Source organism: Anomaloglossus baeobatrachus, chromosome 7, assembly GCF_048569485.1.
Source record: "Anomaloglossus baeobatrachus isolate aAnoBae1 chromosome 7, aAnoBae1.hap1, whole genome shotgun sequence".
Lineage (NCBI taxonomy): Eukaryota > Metazoa > Chordata > Amphibia > Anura > Aromobatidae > Anomaloglossus > Anomaloglossus baeobatrachus.
This window is the reverse complement of record NC_134359.1, coordinates 59,385,284-59,401,008: the sequence shown is the minus strand read 5'-3', so window position 1 is coordinate 59,401,008 and position 15,725 is coordinate 59,385,284. Positions and strand designations below refer to the sequence as shown.

General features: G+C 48.1%; 1 protein-coding gene across 4 annotated transcripts in view; it reads left to right on the top strand.

The window, feature by feature from the left end:
* The window catches only part of LOC142245060 (neurabin-1-like), a 208,833-nt gene that overhangs the window by 118,952 nt on the left and 74,156 nt on the right, over positions 1-15,725 (top strand). For 3 of the 4 annotated variants that reach the window (XM_075317334.1, XM_075317335.1, XM_075317336.1), the window contains exons 11-13: positions 6,604-6,763; positions 7,956-8,107; positions 9,587-9,905. In XM_075317334.1, coding sequence (XP_075173449.1) covers positions 6,604-6,763; positions 7,956-8,107; positions 9,587-9,905 — 631 coding nt within the window. The remainder of the gene's footprint in view (positions 1-6,603; positions 6,764-7,955; positions 8,108-9,586; positions 9,906-15,725) is intronic. The other variant, XM_075317337.1, reaches the window with a different exon arrangement.

Below are 15,725 nucleotides of genomic sequence, written 5' to 3'. Positions count from 1 at the left end.
GAGATCTTTAGCAGACAGCTCTATCTGCGTCTGCGCCGCCTCCGGGCGCCATTATTTGAACCCTGCACAGTCGACATTTTCATGATGCCCTTTCTGCACAGCCCACCATTGTGCCGGCCCTAGCACAGTCCCTGCCTCCTGCGACCCCTCTCCACCACCTCCCGGTAATGTGCATTCGGGTTTTAAGACACAGCCCTAGTTTTCCTCCCAATTTTTTGGGAGGAAAAGAGCGTCTTATAAGCTGAAAAATATTGTATATAGTTTTATCTGGTTCATACAGTACCATATACTTTATTTTTTTTTTTTTAAATTGAATATCATAATATTGATTTTGAGTTGGATGGGAAATAAAGAAGATTCTGCGTATGCGTTCTGGAAAAGCATGAATAATACGACGTTTGTTACTTTGCTCCTATAATTCTATTTCTTTATCGTTCCTATGGGAGACCCAGACCATGGGTGTATAGCTTCTGCCTCCGGAGGACACACAAAGTACTACACTAAAAAGTGTAGCTCCTCCCTCCGAGCATATACACCCCCTGGATAACAAAATATAGCCAGTTCAATGCTTTGTGTTCAGGAGGCACACATCCACACATGCATTCTCATCTGATTTTTGATTTTAAAGAATTTGAAGAAAAGCGGGTCCAAGCCTGGACCTCCGGCATGTCCCTTCTCACCCCACTGTGTCGGAGGTGTTGTTAAGGTTGATTTCAGGGCTGGAGCCTTACATGCCGCGCTCCTTCACCATCCCTCGGGCTCTGGCTTGAAGTAGGAGCCAGCACGGTTCTCACTGCCTTGCAGGAGACTGGTCTCCATCCGCAGCCCTTTCAGGACCCTGCCGGACGGAGCACTCATCCCTCAGGGACCTGGCCCTGCGTCTCACAAGCTAAGTATTTGAGACGTTATTGTCAGGGGGGGTCTCTTGCACTTTATTGTTGGGGAGAGTGTGTTATTTAACCTTTGTAACATTTCCGGCCGGTTCTCTGGATTTCACCAGAGAACCGCGCCGAGGGTGCCTGCGCGCCGGCCGCATTGTAAAATTTAGGCCCCGGCTTCGCCTGAGGCCTAGTTTCGTTTTCACTGCCCCTGCATGTCAGTCATGCAGGGGGACAGTGCGGCTCCGCCCACCGGCCGTTCGGCACAGGGGAGGACACTCCTCTCTGAGGAGATGTTTCCCTCCCCTGTATATCTCCTTGGCCCTCCGGATCCCGCTCTTTGACTAGACCCCGCCCCCTCTCCTCGCTCCGGCGCCATTTTATCAGCGTTCTCACACTGATCGGTGCTGGCTGCAGCATCTCTGCTAATCTGTCTGGGGGTCCGAGCTGTGGGATCCGGAGGGCACACAAACGGTCTGGTAAGCCACAACCTCCGGACCTTCTTATACACTCTCTGGGGGTCATTCTGGCTCAGAGTCCCCACCTCAGCAGCATGTCTCACACGAGGAGCAAGGCTGCAAGGCTGTACTCAATATGCACTGCATGTAAGCTCGTACTGCCTGAACCGAGCACATATCCACATTGTGATGTCTGCTCTAACATGGTGGTGCCTCAGCCTGGAGTCTCCCCAGTGGTCCCTCCGGCTGCTCCGGCCCCGGTGGCTGAACCCCCGGCTTGGGTAGAATCCTTCTCCAAGTCTATCTCCCAGTCCTTTGCCGAATCCATGGGAGAGTTGTCCCGGACTCTGCTGAGCATGCATCAGCCCCCTTCTCAGGGCGCCTCTGCTGCTTCGGCTCGCTCTGCAGAGCTCACAGAGGATTCTTCATCTGCTCCCAGACCCCGTCCTCCTAAAAGGAGACGCAGGGTTCCCTCTCCTTCCTCGTCCCGCGGCTCTGATTCACGAGCTGACTCGCAGGACGAGGAGGATGCCTTTACTGTGGGCTCGGACGCTACCTCCATGTGCCCCATTGATCTGACCGAGGGTGATGCGGATGTTAGTGATTTGATTGCGTCCATTAATTCTGTACTGGACCTCAATCCGCCAGTATCAGAGGAACAACCCTCTCTGGCAGAAAAGCACCAGTTTACCTTGCCTAAGAGAACAAGGAGTGTGTTCTTTAACCACTCCAGTTTTCAGGCCACTGTGTCCAAGCCCAGGGCCTGTCCTGACAAACGCTTCCCAAAGCGTGGTTCTGATGACCGTTTTCCTTTTCCACCAGAGGTGGTCAAGGAGTGGGCTCACTCACCAAAGGTAGACCCTCCGGTGTCTAGACTCTCAGCCCGGACAGTTGTATCTGTAGCTGATGGCACCTCACTTAAGGATCCCACTGACCGCCAGGTTGACCTTCTGGCCAAATCTGTATATGAGGCGGCAGGGGCCTCGTTCTCCCCATCTTTTGCAGCAGTGTGGGCTCTCAAGGCCATCTCTGCTTCTCTGGAGGAGATGCATTCCCTCACTAGGGACTCTATGCCTGAAATGGTTGCCTTAACTTCCCAGGCTTCAGCCTTTTCAGCCTACGCCATGTCTGCCATGCTGGAGGCTTCTCACCGCACTGCGGTGGCTTCGGCTAATTCCCTCGCTATCCGCAGGATCTTGTGGCTTCGAGAGTGGAATGCAGACGCTTCTTCAAAGAAGTACCTTGCTGGGCTCCCATTTGCTGGGTCCAGGCTGTTCGGTGAACAACTGGATGAGATTATGAAGGAAGCTACTGGCGGGAAGAGTACTTCCTTGCCACAGACTAAAACCAGGAAACCTGTCCAGGGCAGGAACCAGTCGAGGTTTCGTTCCTTTCGTTCCTCTAACTGGTCGTCCTCTAAGCCCTCGGCCTCGTCCACTAACTCAGCCAAGGACCAGAAGCCCAACTGGCGCACGAAGCCGCGTCCTCAGAAGTCCGCAGGAGCTGCTGCCACCAAGGCAGCCTCCTCTTGACTATCTGGCCGAGCCAGCAACGCCCTTGGTCGGTGGCAGGCTCTCCCACTTTGGCGACATGTGGTTTCAACACGTCTCCGATCAGTGGGTGCGGGATATCCTCTCCCACGGCTACAGGATAGAATTCTCTTCCAGCCCGCCAAACAGATTTTTTCTGTCAACTCCCCCCTGCTCCAAGGCCGCCGCCTTCTCTCAGGCTGTGGCATCCTTGCAGGCCAACGGAGTAATTGTACCGGTTCCCGCCCGGGAACGGTTCAGAGGTTTCTACTCAAATCTCTTCCTAGTCCCCAAAAAGGACGGTTCCTTCCGGCCCATCCTGGATCTCAAGCTTCTCAACAAGCATGTTCAGGTGCGGCATTTTCGCATGGAGTCTCTGCGATCAGTCATTGCCTCAATGACCCAAGGAGATTTCCTGGCATCCATCGACATCAGAGATGCCTATCTGCATGTGCCAATTGCAGTTTCACACCAGCGTTGGCTACGTTTTGCAATCGGAGAGGAACATTTCCAATTTGTGGCTCTCCCCTTCGGGTTAGCCACGGCCCCTCGAGTATTCACCAAGGTCATGGCAGCAGTGGTTGCGGTTCTGCACCTCCAGGGGTTGGCAGTGATTCCTTACCTGGACGACCTTCTAGTCAAGGCTTCATCCAGTGCAGACTGTCAGCGGAGTGTCTCGCTCACTCTAGCCACTCTTGTTCAATTTGGGTGGCTTGTCAATCTGCCCAAGTCCACTCTGACTCCGACCCAGAAACTCACGTACCTAGGGATGCAATTCGAGACTCTGCCGGCACTTGTCAAGCTGCCCTTAGTCAAACAGCAGTCCCTCCATCTGGCGGTGCGCTCTCTGCTGAGGCCCCGCCGTCATTCCATCAGGCACCTAATGCAGGTGCTGGGTCAGATGGTGGCGTCAATGGCAGCGGTTCCCTTTGCCCAGTTCCATCTGCGTCCTCTGCAGCTGGACATTCTCCTCTGTTGGGACAAGCGGACTTCTTCCTTGCACAGGTTAGTGGCTCTGTCGCCACAGACCAGGGTCTCTCTTCAGTGGTGGCTTCGGCCCCTCTCTCTGTCTCAGGGACGCTCTTTCCTGGCCCCATCCTGGGTGATCCTCACCACGGATGCCAGTCTATCCGGCTGGGGAGCGATATGTCTCCACCACCGAGCGCAGGGCACTTGGACTCCGTCTGAATCAGCCCTCTCGATCAATGTGCTGGAAATCAGAGCTGTGCTCTTAGCTCTTGTAGCCTTTCACCACCTGTTGGCGGGCAAGCACATTCGAGTCCAGTCAGACAACGCGACAGCGGTTGCCTACATCAATCACCAGGGCGGGACTCGCAGCCGCCTGGCAATGTTGGAGGTTCAACGCATCCTTCAGTGGACGGAGGACTCCAAGTCCACCATATCCGCAGTCCACATCCCAGGTGTAGAAAACTGGGAGGCAGATTATCTCAGCCGTCAAACCGTGGACAGCGGCGAGTGGGCTCTGCATCCGGCAGTGTTTCGGTCAATCTGCCGCAAGTGGGGCACTCCGGAAGTGGATCTAATGGCATCCCGGCACAACAACAAGGTCCCGGTTTACGTGGCTCGCTCCCACGATCCTCAGGCCTTTGCAGCGGATGCGCTGGTTCAGGATTGGTCCCAGTTTCGTCTGGCTTACGTGTTTCCCCCTCTAGCTCTCTTGCCCAGAGTTCTGCGCAAGATCAGAATGGAGGGCCGTCGGGTCATCCTCATTGCTCCAGACTGGCCCAGGCTTGGTACCCAGACCTGCTCCATCTGTCCGTAGAGACCTTCTCTTACAAGGTCCGTTTTTCCGCCAGAATTCTGCGGCTCTCAGATTGACGGCGTGGCTCTTGAGTCCTGGATCTTGACGGCTTCTGGTATTCCTCCCGAAGTCATCTCCACTATGACTCAGGCTCGGAAGTCTTCCTCGGCAAAAATTTATCACAGGACTTGGAGAATTTTCCTGTCCTGGTGTCGTTCTTCCGGCCATGCCCCTTGGCCTTTTTCCTTGCCGACCATCCTGTCCTTTCTACAGTCCGGTCTGCAGCTAGGACTATCCCTCAATTCCCTCAAGAGACAGGTCTCGGCTCTGTCAGTGTTGTTCCAGCGGCGTATCGCCCGGCTGGCTCAGGTGCGCACCTTTATGCAGGGCGCATCTCACATCATTCCGCCTTACCGGCGGCCTTCGGATCCCTGGGACCTTAATCTGGTCCTCACGGCCTTGCAGAAACCCCCCTTTGAGCCTCTTAGGGAGGTTTCTTTGTTTCATCTTTCACAGAAAGTCGTCTTTCTAGTGGCCATAACTTCCCTCAGGAGAGTCTCTGATTTAGCTGCTCTCTCTTCGGAGTCACCTTTTTTTGGTTTTTCATCAAGACAAGGTGGTTCTCCGTCCGACTCCGGACTTTCTCCCTAAGGTGGTATCTCCTTTCCACCTTAACCAGGACATTTCATTGCCTTCCTTTTGTCCGGCTCCTGTGCATCGCTTTGAAAAAGCGTTGCATACTCTAGATCTGGTGCGGGCGCTCCGGATCTATGTGTCACGCACCGCTATTCTTAGGCGGTGCACCTCTCTTTTTGTGCTGACCACAGGTCGGCGTAAGGGCCTCTCGGCTTCTAAACCGACCCTGGCTCGTTGGATCAGGTCGGCCATTTCTGATTCCTTCCAGTGTACTCAAGTGCCTCCCCCACCGGGGATCAAGGCACACTCGACCAGAGCTGTCGGTGCCTCTTGGGCTTTCAGGCACCAGGCTACGGCTCAGCACGTTTGTCAGGCTGCCACTTGGTCTAGTCTGCACACCTTTTCGAAGCACTACCAAGTGCATGCTCATGCTTCGGCAGATGCGAGCTTGGGCAGACTCATCCTTCAGGCGGCTGTCGCCCATTTGTGAAGTTAGGTTTTGCCTACTTCTCAGTTTTCTGTTTATTTCCCACCCATGGACTGCTTTGAGACGTCCCATGGTCTGGGTCTCCCATAGGAACGATGAAGAAAAAGAGAATTTTGTTACTTACCGTAAATTCTTTTTCTTATAGTTCCGTAATGGGAGACCCAGCACCCTCTCTGTTGCCTGTTGGCAGTTTCTTGTTCCGCGTGTTATCACCGGCTGTTGTTGTAGACAGAGACTCCGGTTGTTCCGGTTTTTTGCTCTATCTCTACTTGTGGGTGGCTATTCTCCTTCAGCTTTTGCACTAAACTGGCTATATTTGGTTATCCAGGGGGTGTATATGCTCGGAGGGAGGAGCTACACTTTTTAGTGTAGTACTTTGTGTGTCCTCCGGAGGCAGAAGCTATACACCCATGGTCTGGGTCTCCCATTACGGAATTATAAGAAAAAGAATTTACGGTAAGTAAACTAAATTCTCTTTTTTGCTGTTCTGTGATGTAAAATGTGATTTAAGTTATCAAAATTGGCCGAGTACAGCAGTTGTGTAGGCGGCAAATGTTCAACTTAAACCTCTTCACCAAGATGATGATACTTTCCAAATATATTTAAAAACTCTGAAATCATTGCCGGCGGTCTTAAAATAGACGTAACTGCATACGCTGCGTACGCCTCCTAACTAATGGGTAAGAATGAGTTTGTACAGTTATTAAAATAGTGTCTGACAGAACGTCGTGTTGTATAAGACTCCGAGGAAGGTTCGGAGGGAGTTCTCATACATCCGCCCCCACAAACCCTACTTATTATTTGAGTCGTGTCTGTAGGATCGGGGTGAAATAACATCTGCTTGCATTTTTAGATAACGGATCTTGAGAATAAGGTTGGTGCCTATGAACAAAAGCTTCAGGTGACCCCAAACAACAAACACTGGAATGAGGAATCCGTGCTGCAAAGTGAGACGGCTGCTGTCGAGGCGCCAGGATCAGAAGGATCGGCCCTCCTAGAGTCTTCCATGTCTGGTAATTCTAGAAAAAAAAAAAATGTTTAAAAAAAGATCTCATTTCTAATAGTGAAACATTGAAGTTCCTCGATTTTTATAAAGAATTCTAGGTGGCAATGTGTCACCCTGAACGTAAAGTGTGCAAACCTCTATATACATAAGACACACAAAAGAATACAGCAGCAGAGACGTTTAGTCCAGGAAAGGCATGAAATTAGGTTAGGGTTAGTTATCAAAGAAGGGTCATCTTGACATAGTTGATGGGCTCACATGAATGGGTCAATTTATGCACTAAGTTCCTTCATTTTTCTAAGTATATTCCATTAAGCATGTTTACATATATATATTAGCGCTTACAGGGTGCTGCTGTGTTCATTTGTGTATGGTGTAGTTATAGGAGCTTACACCTGTTCACACTTGCCATATTCTTTTATTTGGAGATGCAGTTTTTTATTTTTTAATTTTTTTTTTTTTTCTCTTCTCCAAGCTTTTCCACTTTTTTCTCCTGTAATAATTATAATGCATATTTTAGTTTTGGTCTTTTTTTTTTTTTTGCTTTGTTTTTTACATGCAGAGGTCTAACAATTTTGTCTTTGATTATTCAAATAGGTTGTTTTTTTTGTTTTTTTTTAAAGGGGCAAATGTTTTAAATTTGTCATCTTTTTTTTTTTCTAGTAATTCAGGAAATTCAGCTTCCTAGCTGTATAGCTGAGCTGATCTATGATCACATCAGACCCCTAGCTTTTTTCGGAGATTGCATGATCGCTAGAATGGGAGGAGGAAGCACGTACTTGAGGTTAATTTATATAGCCAGTGACCTGTTTGCACAGGACAGTGCGCGGCTGAGAACAGTTATCCTTTGTGCGAATCAAAAGATCATTTCACCTGACAAACGAGCTTGTTTGTCGGGTGATCGGTAGCCTGTTTTTAAGAATACTCGTTCACGATTATCATGCAGTGTAAATGGCACCTTAAGTGAAGTTATGTGGCTATCCCTTCCCAATATATCCATTCTAAACACCCTCCCAGTTTTTTTTAGTAGGTACCATCCCCTTAGAGATGGCGTAGAGCAGAATGTTTAGTCTGCAGACGGACCCTCTCATTAGAGCAGCATAATGAAGCAGTTTATCAGTCCTAATTTCCCTGATTGAAGAGCAGATGACTCGTTTAGACGCAGCCGTCATCCTCACAATCTGTGATTGTCACTTTAGATTTTGATGCCTGTGTGGGAGACATCCAGCGTTTGGACACCAGCGCCCACAGAGCCAAAGCACAGCTCGCTCTTCAAGTGAAGCGCCAGAGACCGTCAAGGAACAAAATAAAGGAGCAAAAAGCTGGCAAGGAACCAAAACTGCAGCCAGAGGTAAGACTATAAAAATGAGCTGTATTGCCGGCCTGTTTATCAGCAGTTATAGCATCCACTGGATGGAGAACGGCTGTATATTAGAATATTTCACATATCCACTCAAGCTATTTATTTAGATAAAACGCCTTCGCCAGTGTATACCTTAGCTGTCTTTATTTTTGTATAGCGCCAGCATATTCCGTAGCGCTTTGCAACACCATCCCCTTTGGAGCTCACAATCTAAATTCCCTATCAGTATGTCTTTGGAGTGGGGGAGTAAACCAGAGGAAACCCATGCAAACACGGGGAAAACATAGAAAGTCCTTGCAGATTATGTCCTTGGTGGGATTTGAACCCAGGACCCCAGCACTGCAAGACTGCAGTGCTAACCACTGAGCCACCGTACTGCCCCGTACTACTTATGGCGCACAGATCGGTGGGGATCCAGGATCCTAGACTCCACCGATAATCCAAGCTGCTCCGCTCTGTAGAGTTTGTGCACACAGCAGTATAAGAAGCCAATTCAAAGTCTGAGCCCATATTCCTACCTGCGTCCATATACATAGACTTTCTATTTAGCCCCTATTCCGCTCTGTGCTTCTCACTATAGAGCAACTTATGGCTAAAATCTAACCATCTTGGTACGTTTTAATAATTTGCATTGCAAAGATATAGAAAAAACTTTATACATGGCTGGACAACTCCGGTAATGGATGACCTTCTTGCCACCTGTCCACATGTAGCTCCTAGAGAGAAAACACAGGCCAGGGCCACACGGGGACTAATGCGATCCTCGCATGACACTCAGCTCACGCTGGCAGCACAGCAGGAGTTGTCATGCGAGTGTCACTGCGACTGAGGTCCTATCATGTGATCGGACCTCAACTGCGGAGGACCGGCCTGCTCTGAGGAGGGGATGGAGGGATTTATCTCCCTCTCTCCTCCATAGCCGGCTATTGCCATTCTCGTCCTGCACTCGCGGTACATCAGTGTACCGCGAGTGCAGTGTGATCTTTCTCTCGCTCCATAGACTTGAATGGGTGCGAGAGAGAGAGTCTCGCATTACAGTTGCAGCATGCTGCGATGGTTTTCTCGGTCCGATTGGGGCCAAGAAAATAATCGCTCATGGATGCTGGGACATAGGGTAATATTGGTCTGAGTGGATTGCGATATTTTATCACATTCCACTCGATTCCACTCCGATTTTTCATGCATTGTGGCTTAGGCCTTATGTTTATTCTATAGCTTCCAATTGGGTCAAGAATAAATCCGTAATTAGTGCGATGTTAACCTCGATGCTTCCTTAAATGGTAGCTTTTTATCATTTTCATTTGTGGCTGTATAATGGGAAACTGGGAATATGGACCTCAGAATAACTGCGCTCCAACACGAGACCTGTACAGAATGTTGCACCTAAACATCAAATTGTCACGTTGAAAGTTTTTTACCAATTTTGGGAATTGTATCCTACTAACGTTTGCATATAATGTCATACAGGAGGATGAAGCGGAGGAAACGCTGCTACCCGAAACTGTAAGCCCTTGTGAGAAAACCGACGATTTAGAAGACCTGCTCAGCTCTCAAGAAGAAGATCAAAGGATTGAAAAGTCTCGAGCGGCAGAAAGTTTAGGTAGTCTCCTGGAGTCAAACCCTTCCATTTCCACCTCCTCCTCCCCAGCCCACAGGACTAACACTGAAACCATTCTAACCTCCAGTCAGTCTCCCACTGGGGAAGGGCTAGCTCACAGTTCCTCAGGAGGATACATTAGGAATACCAAGCTGAGAGACTCTAAAGGCAAAGGAAAAGTCGGCAAAGGTAAGATCAGGCAGAAGATCACCTGTATGCTTAGAACAGATCCAGGTTTCAAATGGTAACTATATCATTTGGTTTTGGCGTAAAGTGGTGCGATACCGGGAAGGGGCAGAAATTGTGACCGCACAAAGGCTCAAGAGGTAAAAGGAGCCATATCCACTTCCAAATCAGTTGGAATTGTGTATGATGAGCTATTGGATTGCAAAGGGCCCATATCTAGTTCTTGCAAAGAGGCCCTATATTGTCTTTGTCCACCAGTGGTGTAGTGTACTTGCAGCATCTACAGTAACTGCATGAAAAATGGCTTCGGCTACGCACAATGTGCCATGGTAAACCGTACACCCAACATTAAAGGGATCCTTTCAGGGGATTAATGCTTCTGGACGCTGATTACATGATTGGTCACTACCTATGGGTGGCTTTACATGCTGCGATATCCGGCCCGATATCGCTAGCATGCAACCCACCCCCATCGTTTGTGCGAAACGGGCATATCGCTGCCCGCCGCGCACAAAATCCGGCACCCCCGTCACACGTACTTACATGGCCTTCGACGTCGCTGTGACCGTCGAACTGCCTCCTTTCTAAGGGGGCGGTGCGTTTAGCGTCACAGCAACGTCAGTAAGCGACCGCCCAATGATAGCGGAGGGGCGGAGATGAGCGGGACGTAACATCCCGCCCACCTCCTTCCTTCCGCATTGTGGCCGGAGGCAGGTTAGGAGATGATCCTCGTTCCTGCGGCGTCACACGTAGCACAGCAGCGATAACTGGCAGTGGACCCCCATGTCAATGAGGAGCAATTTTGGACGTTTTTGCAACGATCCAAAATCGCTCCTAGGAGTCACACGCTACGACATCGCTACAGCGGCCGGATGTGCGTCACAAAATCCGTGACCCCAACGAGATCGCTGTAGCGAAATCGTAGCGTGTGAAGCCCGCTTATGTGTTTGTATAGCGCAAGATCTGTCAATCAGGTGGAACTGAGGGGTGTGGCGAATTATTGTGGACGTGCCCTGGCGACTTGTCTCACCGACTCTTGTTTAAGCAACGTTTTCTTTGAAATTTATGTAACGTTTCACACTGAAAAAATGTATATTTTTATTAAGTTCGCTGGTCGCTGATTCATACTTTGCAGTGTGGATCACTAGTGATGAGTGAGCACTACCATGCTCAGGTGCTCAGTACTCGTAACTAGTGATGAGCAGGCACTACCATGCTCGGGTGCTCGGTACTCGTAACTAGTGATGAGTGAGCACTACCATGCTCGGGTGCTCGGTACTCGTAACTAGTGATGAGCAGGCACTGCCATGCTCAGGTGCTCGGTACTTGTAACTAGTGATAAGTGAGCACTACCATGCTCGGGTCCTTGGTACTGGTAACTAGTGATGAGCGGGCACTACCATGCTTGGGTGCTCAGTACTCGTAACTAGTGATGAGCAGGCACTACCATGCTCAGGTGCTCAGTACTGGTAACTAGTGATGAGCGAGCACTACCATGCTTTGGTGTTCGGTATCCAAGCATCCGACTGCTTGTTACAAGTATCGAGCACCCGAGCAAGCTCCTCAATAAGGGTCACCTGTGAGGTTCCCTTAACACCAGATAACGTAATTTCCTTGTGGCTTTGACGCATGTCAGCGGGTGAGAGTATTTGGTGAAGTTGGTATTTTGGAAGATGAGCACAAAGTGAGGATTTGAGCACAATGTTAGAACTTTTTAATGTGTACTGGGAATGCAGAAGGTATTATCTATAGAGATGCAAGAAAGAACAAGCGGAGAGCTGGCCCCAGGGTCATAATGAGGGAAGTCGGCCTTGTCTGGCTTAATTCCACAGACTTGTCCGGGTAATCAGTCTGCACTCTTTCGTGGTGCACATGGATATGGCTACTGCCGTCAGTCACGAGATTCCTGGCACTCACGTAATGATCAATGACATCAAGTAATCCAAAGTTACAGCAACACCTATCAATGTAGCAGAATGCGTTTCAGCCCAAAAGTGAGTCCTCCTGCGCTTCTGTCATTTGCCAAGATCCAAACTCCCGCAGGAAAAATAGTATTAAGACAAAAAGTACAGTGCCAGGAGGAACTATAGAGGCTTAGATAAACTCGAGAGGCACTAGTAAGCTTTGCACTTGTTGCAAACTCGACTCCATGGTACACCCCAGTCTTAATGAAGGTGGGAAAATACGTACAAAATTAATTCACCTGACCATCTTCTAAGAGGCGCGCACCTCCGTGCTAAACTGCTGTTAATTTTAATAAATTTGGTGGTCACCATCACACCCCATCCTGCTCAAACTCCAACCACTTTGGCTGAGAAAACCAGCAATAGCGTGAAAATGCTGAAAGTTTCAAAAGTTTTGTGAAACATGTTGTGCAAATGTTTTGCAACATTTCAAAGTGTTTTACACCAGAGCAATAATGTAAAGACTTTGATGAATCGGCCCCAGAGATTTTATTGGCTTAAAAGCAATGCATGAACACCCCACTTGGTCCAGGCTCCATAAAAGCATTACATAAAGTATACAATAAATGCTTTTTCCTATTGGAAATCACAAATGTACATGCATATAATATGTGTATGTATTTCCATAAGATGCAGATTTTATTGGTAGGTTTTCTATGTGTGGTAGTAGTACGAGGGTCTGCTGGTAAGTCTTTGGCTTTGTGATCTTTTTTTGGTTTCTATGGTAACAAATGTAACATCACATGAAAGGAGGGAAAACATTCTTGTTTCTGCAAGGAAAGTCTGCCAAGGATATTCATGGTGATATGTTGCAGACATTGAGGGGGATCGATGCCCTTTATATTCTACAGTTAAGAACTGGGTTGTCAAATTTAAAACGGGCCACTTCAGCACCAATGATGAGGAACGTCCTGGACGACAGAGACTGATTGTTCCGGAGATCGTCGATGCTGTGCACAACCTCATACTGGAGTATCGACCAATTTCAGCTAAAGCAATAGCAGACATCATGGGGATTTCCCGTGAACGTGTTTGGACATGAGGAAGCTCTCTACAAAGTGGGTCCCTAAATGTTTGACAACAGATCATAGAAGCATGTGAGTGAAAACTTCCCGGTCCATTTGTCAGCGTTTCTGGACTAAGAACTTCCTAGATGCACTGGTCACTATGATTGAGACCTGAATTTATTTGTATGACCCTGAAAACAAGGAGCAGCCAAAAGAATGGAGGCACAGTGGGTCTCCTCGTCCAAAGAAGTTCAGGGTGCATAACTCAGCCACTAAGGTGATGGCGTCTGTGTTCTGGGATAAGTAGGGCTGCTAGTGGACTACCTTCAAAAGGGTTCCACCAACAATGCAAGGTATTACATTGAACTTTTGGACCAACTGAAGGCAGCTCTGAAGGCCAAAAGACGCGACAAGCTGTCCAAAGGAATCTTGTTCCTGCCAGACAACACCTCCGCTCATACTGCACAAGCAACCACAGCAAAACTGGCAGAGGTGAGCTTCCAGCTGGTTGACCACCCACCTTATTCACGAGATCTAGCTCCCTCCGACTATCATCGGTTTCCAAACCTGAAGAAACACCTCAAGGGTACCAAATTTCACACCATTTCTGATGCCATGGCTGCTACGGATGCCTGGATTGAGGCAGAACCAAAATCCTTCTTTTTGGTAGGCTTACAGAACTTGGAATACCGATGTAAAAAGTGTGCTGACATCAGTGGAGAGTATGTGGAATAAATGTAACGTTTCATCATCCTATCTCGATTTCTGGGACATTCACATGTTCCTCTTTCAACGTGGTGTACTTAATCCTGTGCACTATATTTCCTATTGGGGGTCTCTATGTTGGAGAAACAGGACAGAGACTAAGAGCAAGAATGAGATCTCACCGCCACACAATAACAGACAAAAAAACCTCATTTACATGTGGCCAAACAGTTTTGTACTTCAGGATACAACATAAACCACATGAAAGTTGTCATATTAAAAAGCAACTTCAGATCAGAGAGCCATCGCAGGGTCTGGGAATACAAATTTATCACAGTGTTTAACTTTGTGGACACAGGACTCACCCTGTCAGGAGGATTTATGACTCATTACAAAATCTGAGGAGCCTGCTCCAGAGACTGCGGGCACAGGCCTCTGATCCTACATGTATATTGGGACAATAAAACTTTCACACCACTAATCAAAGCTAATTAACCCCTTCAGCCCCGGGGCACTTTCCGTTTTTGCGTTTGTTTTTTGCTCCCCTTCTTCCGAGAGCCGTAACTTTTTTATTTTTCCGTCAATCTTGCCATATGAGGGCTTGTTTTTTGCGGGACAAGTTGTACTTTTAACTGAAACCATAAGTTTTACCATATGATGTACTGGAAAACAGCAAAAAAATTCCAAGTGTGGAAAAACTGCAAAAAAAAGTGTGATGGCACAATAGTTTTTGGGATGTTTTATTCACGGTGTTCACTATATGGTAAAACTTGTGTGGTTATGATGCCTGAGGTCGGTGCGAGTTTGTAGACACCAAACATGTATAGGTTTACTTGTATCTAAGGGGTTAAAAAAAATCACAAGCTTGTCCAATAAAAGTGGCGCACGTTTTGCGCCATTTTCCGAAAACCATAGAGTTCTCATTTTTTGGGATCTATGGCTCAGTGACTGCTTATTTTTGCGTCTCGAGCTGTCGTTTCTATTGGTACCATTTTTGCGCAGATGCTACGTTTTGATCGCTTGTTATTGCATTTTGCGTAAAACTTGCGGCGACTAAAAAACGTAATTTTGGCGTTTGGAATTTTTTTGCCACTACGCCGTTTACCAATCAGATTAATTGATTTTATATTTTGATCGGGCATTTCTGAACTCAGCGATACCAAATATGTGTATATTTTTTTTTTTAACCCTTTAACTGTCAATGGGGGGAAAGGGTGGTGATTTGAACTTTTAGGGGTTTTTTTATTTTATTTTTTAAAACTTTTTTTTATTTTTTTGTTTATTTTACTAGTCCCCCTAGGGGGCTATAGCGATAAGGAATCCGATCGCTTTTATCTATCTGCTGATCACAGCTATACAGCTGTAAACAGCAGATTCAGTCACTTCCTGTTTCTGTCTGCTCCCAGCCGAGGGAAAACGAAAGTGAAACTTCATAGCTGCAGGCGTCATCACATGACCCTGTGCTACGATGGCAACCACCGAAAGTCACGTGATCACGCACGTGACTTCCGGTGGGGGCGGCGGTAAGTAAAAATCATGACCGCGCGCATATAGCTCTTGCTGCCAGACTTTGGCAGCGAGATTTAAGGGGTTAAATGTTGCGAGTGGAAGCGATTTCACTCGCAACATGCAGGCACACGTCAGCTGTTGCAGACAGCTGATATGTGTGCCGACCGCCGCCTGCCCGCGGCAGGGGGCGGGGCTTAACGGGACACGCTCCATGACGGATATATCCGTCCATGGTCGTGACAGGGTTAAGGATTCACTTTCTAAGCTCAGTGTTCGTTTATTTAAATATCCATTTACTTTGCATCCCTCTGCCCTGTTTTGTGTATACCGTATTTTTCGGACTATAAGACGCACCCTGGTTTTAGAGGAGGAAAATAGGAAAATAAAATTTTAAGCAAAAAATGTGGTCATGACACACTTATGGGGTGAGGATCTGCTGCTGACACTGTTATGGGGGTAATGTCCTGCTCATATACTCCCCAGCCTGCTCATATACTCCCCAGCCTGCTCATATACTCCCCAGCCTGCTCATATACTCCCCAGCCTGCTCATATACTCCCCAGCCTGCTCATATACTCCCCAGCCTGCTCATATACTCCCCAGCCTGCTCATATACTCCCCAGCCTGCTCATATACTC